General features: G+C 36.0%; 1 protein-coding gene across 3 annotated transcripts; it reads left to right on the top strand.

The window, feature by feature from the left end:
• The first annotated feature begins 377 nt into the window (after positions 1 to 377).
• LOC101499059 (uncharacterized) lies at positions 378 to 4092 on the top strand. 3 transcript variants are annotated; one of them, XM_073367496.1, is made up of 4 exons: positions 378 to 837; positions 933 to 1091; positions 1493 to 2185; positions 2753 to 4092. In XM_073367496.1, the coding sequence occupies exons 1-4, from the start codon at positions 511 to 513 to the stop codon at positions 3833 to 3835; spliced, it is 2262 nt and encodes a 753-aa protein (XP_073223597.1). In that variant the 5' UTR covers positions 378 to 510; the 3' UTR covers positions 3836 to 4092. The 3 variants fall into 3 exon arrangements, with proteins under 3 accessions (XP_073223597.1, XP_004497638.1, XP_012570389.1); XM_004497581.4 differs by having other exon boundaries at positions 379 to 837; positions 2747 to 4092; XM_012714935.3 differs by having other exon boundaries at positions 453 to 649; positions 2747 to 4092.
• The last annotated feature ends 323 nt before the right edge of the window (positions 4093 to 4415 follow it).

Raw genomic sequence — 4415 nt, 5'->3', positions numbered from 1 at the left:
ATTAAAATTGTTATACCTAAATTAATTAAAATTTTATATTATTTGAAAATAATTAAATTTTAATATTATTTTGAATTATTTCGACATGTTAATATTTTTTAAAAATTTGATAAATTCATAATAAAACATGATAAAGAAAAAGATTCAATTCAAATAAAATAAAAACTGAAATACAATTAAAAAAATAAAACATTAACTAATTTTAATTTTAAAAAATTTCCTAAGAAAAAAACCAACATGACCTCGTACGGCAGAGCTAAATAACTGAATATTTGAAATAATTTTGGTAATATTTAAAAAAAGAAAAGAAAATGATAAAAAAAAAAGAAGACGGTAATTGTGATAAAACGGCGTTAGTATATATAAGAAGAGAAGAGAAGAGGAGAACACCGAAATCCATTTGAAGATCCATAGCATAGTAGAGTAGTTGTTAATCTCTCTCCTTCCTCTCTCTTTCCTTCTTGTCGCTTTATCTCAACCACCTAACATCCAACGTTTTCACAAACAAACATGGTTGTCAAGATGATGAAATGGAGACCATGGCCACCTCCAATTTCCCGAAAGTACGAGGTTAAACTTCTCATCAAAACTCTCCGTGCCACCGATCTGTTACCTCATAATGCATTCTCCGTTGAAATTAGATGGAAAGGTCCTAAACTCGCTCTTAGTTCACTCCGTCGTAACGCCGTCGTTAGAAATTTCACCGGTGAAGCTCACCCTCTTAAAGAACAAAACGATGTCGTTTTATGGGATGAAGAGTTTCATACCTTCTGTAATCTCTCTTCCAATAAAGACAATGCGTTTCATCCTTGGGAGATCGCTTTCACCGTCTTCAACGTATTTTTTTTCTCAACCCCTTCGTAGATTCTTCTAATCTATGAAACTTTTTTTTTTCTTTTTCTGAATTTGATTTGAATTGTTTCTTTTTTCAGGGTTTGAATCAGAAGCCAAAGACTAAGATTCCTGTGGTTGGAACAGGTTCCTTGAATCTAGCTGAGTTTGCATCTGTGGTTGATCAGAAAGATTTTGATTTGAGCATTCCACTTACAGTTCCTGGTGGTTCTTCTGTTGACCCTTCTCTTTCACTCACTGTATGTTCAACGTTCAACTCTCCATCTACAATTAAATTTTACTCTATGTTTTAGGATATGTTTGGTTCCGTGGCTGCTAAAATTGATTTCAAATGAATTGATCTTGTTTAATTGATTTTAGTTAAAATCAAGTTCAACAATAAATTTGAAATTAAAATCACATCTGGAGTCAAAAGCTAATCTAGAGGCAAAATCAATGCCAATCTACGTCAACCAAACATGTCATAATCAATTTTATGTGTTTGGAATCACTTTTGGCTCTTCCTACCGTGAAACCAAACACAAGCTTAATCTTTTATACCACCAATTTACATAGGAATAGTTTTTTGTCTCAAAAGTGACACTTGCAAGTTGTGGTTACTGTTTATCAATTTATCATAGCTGTTTTTGATTGTATGCAGATATCAATTAGTTTAGTGGAGCTAAGAGTTTCTCAAGAGAGTAGTCAGCTTGTTCATAAGTCAATGGTGTCTGTTCCATCACCCTTGGCTCAATCAGGAGAAACTAACTTAGCAGAGAAAGATGAACTTTCCACCATCAAAGCTGGTCTTAGAAAAGTAAAGATTTTGACGGAGTTTGTGTCGACAAGGAAATCAAGAAAAGCGAACCGCGAGGAAGAGGGTAGTGAAGGAAATTACTCTGCAAGGAGTGAGGATGGTGAGTGCAATTACCCTTTTGACTCTGACTCCCTTGATGATTTTGAGGAAGGTGATTCACATTCAGAAGAGGTGAAGGAGGATTCAAGTGTGAGGAAGTCGTTCAGTTACGGGAAACTGGCGTTTGCAAATGCTGGTGGATCATTCTATTCCAGCATGAGGGTGAAGAGTGATGATGAGGATTGGGTTTACTTCAGCAATCACAAATCGGACATTGGGAGTTTGCAGAAAGAGGACTCTACTGTTTCCTCCTCTGAGCCACCTGTAATGCAAAGTTCGAGGCGCAGTATATTGCCTTGGAGGAAGAGGAAGTTGAGTTTCAGATCTCCTAAATCTAAGGGAGAGCCTTTGTTAAAGAAGGCGTATGGAGAAGAAGGTGGTGATGACATTGATTTTGATCGCCGGCAGCTAAGCTCTGATGAATCTATTTCATTCGGGGTAAGAACTTGTTCCTTTTCATTGTTTTCATAATGGTCTACATGTTTATGGCACAAAAAAATAGGTTGTTGGTTATCCCATAAATTCACCTAAGGTCAATTTGATTAGTTATCTGGTATGTGTTAACCATGTTTTAGACTTTAGTAAGGAATTGGGCCCAGTTTGAACTTTGGATTAGCTTTAAGTTCATGGGAGCTTTTGAATAAAATGAAGTTTATGTTCTTCACTTACTAAAAAGTCTTTATAGGCTTAAAGATGCATATGGAGACGTTTAATTAAAAAGCTTCTAAGAAAATGAGATAAAGAAGTTAATTTCAACCACTGGAGAAGTTATTGTTAAAAAAACTCAGAATCCAATTCCTGATAAGAGTCCAATTCTGAAAGACTTCATACATGAAGTTTCATATGGAATGAAGTCTTTCATTCCATATGCCTCTTGAGAATTTAATCTAAATTGGCTCTTAATGATTGTAACTTCTTAATCTTTTTTGCAACTTTTGTTGGACTTGCACACTGTTGTTAATTTACTTATCAGTACTTACGTTTGACTCTTTATGCCAGTCACAGAAGCCTGAGGACGATTCAGGTGCAAATCGAACATCGGTGTCAGAATTTGGGGATGACAATTTCGCGGTTGGGAGTTGGGAGCAGAAAGAAGTAATGAGCCGTGACGGCCACATGAAACTTCAGACACAAGTCTTCTTTGCCTCAATTGATCAGCGCAGCGAACGTGCAGCAGGTGAGAGTGCTTGTACAGCTCTAGTTGCTGTGATTGCTGATTGGTTCCAAAACAATCGCGAACTCATGCCGATAAAGTCCCAGTTCGATAGTTTGATTCGAGACGGTTCATTAGAATGGAGAAACTTATGCGAAAACCAAACATACAGGGAACGATTCCCCGACAAGCATTTTGATCTTGAAACAGTCGTTCAGGCCAAAATACGCCCCCTTTCCGTGGTTCCTGGGAAATCCTTTATCGGTTTCTTTCATCCAGAAGGAATGGATGAAGAAAGGTTTGATTTTCTCCAAGGGGCCATGTCTTTCGATAACATTTGGGATGAGATTAGTAATGCCGGACAGGAAAACACCGATAACGGTGAACCCCGGATTTATATCATCAGTTGGAATGACCATTTCTTCATCCTCAAAGTTGAAGACGACGCTTACTGCATCATCGACACTCTAGGGGAGAGGCTTTACGAAGGATGCAATCAAGCATATATCTTGAAATTCAACAGCAACACGGTAATATACAAAATGCCAGATGTTACTCAATCATCAGACGAAAGCGCGTCTGGTGACCAGCAAACTGTTGCGGATGTATTAGAACACAATGACAAACAGATTCAGCAAATCAACGGTAAGGACTCGGAGTCTGTTGTTGAGACAGAAGAACCGTTAAAAAGCGAGCAAGAGGAAGAAGAAATTGTATGCAGAGGGAAAGAAGCATGCAAAGAGTACATAAAAAGCTTCTTAGCAGCAATACCTATTAGAGAATTGCAAGCAGATGTGAAGAAAGGTTTAATATCAACAACACCGCTTCATCAAAGACTACAAATTGAGTTTCACTATACTCAGTTGTTGCAGTCATATGATGTTGTTCCTGTAACTGAAGAATCTTTTCTTGCAGTAACTGAGGTTGACACGTAATCGTACTGCGAAATAACAGAAAAAAGTGCGGTTACTCTAACTAGTCTTACTATGTAAGTGTTTTTTTTTCTTTCTGATTTGATGTGAAATTAACAAAAGGAAGCTCATTTGAACTTTTGATGATAAATGAGAGAGTAAACTGAGGGTTGTGTCTGTCTAGAGAAGTGTGTCATGTAAATTTATTTGTAATTTCCTTTTCATACTATCTCAAACTTTTGGTTCCTAACATAAAGATGTGTGAATTGGGGTTTTAATAACTTTTGCAACATTGTTGTAAGTCTTATGCACTATGATTCCAAGATTTTTATTCAGAAAACTACAGCTCAAGATAGATTTACTGCTAAATTTTACTTTCAACTTATCTGAATAAGAGTATTATGACATTGTTTGAGTCATGGAATGATTCCATCTAGTGAAAGAATGCTTTATATTTGTAGTGTGCTTGGAAAGTCGTTGCAAAAGTCTCAAATATTCAAATCAGAAACAATTTGAATTGGTCAAACCATAATAAAAATATTACATCTTTTAGCGGAAAATTTTAATGTTCTAATATATTTGCAAAAAAATGATTTAAAAATTT

Source organism: Cicer arietinum, chromosome 4 (assembly GCF_000331145.2).
Source record: "Cicer arietinum cultivar CDC Frontier isolate Library 1 chromosome 4, Cicar.CDCFrontier_v2.0, whole genome shotgun sequence".
Classification (NCBI taxonomy): domain Eukaryota; kingdom Viridiplantae; phylum Streptophyta; class Magnoliopsida; order Fabales; family Fabaceae; genus Cicer; species Cicer arietinum.
Note: the sequence above shows the minus strand (reverse complement) of the source record. Positions and strands in the feature narration are given on the sequence as shown.

Excerpts from the sequence above, each read along its gene's own strand:
- LOC101499059 (XM_004497581.4), top strand. The coding sequence starts at position 511 with ATGGTTGTCAAGATGATGAAATGGAGACCATGGCCACCTCCAATTTCC. Across the intron at positions 838-932 it reads TCGCTTTCACCGTCTTCAAC|GGTTTGAATCAGAAGCCAAA; the intron begins GTATTTTTTTTC and ends TTCTTTTTTCAG. Across the intron at positions 1,092-1,492 it reads ACCCTTCTCTTTCACTCACT|ATATCAATTAGTTTAGTGGA; the intron begins GTATGTTCAACG and ends GATTGTATGCAG.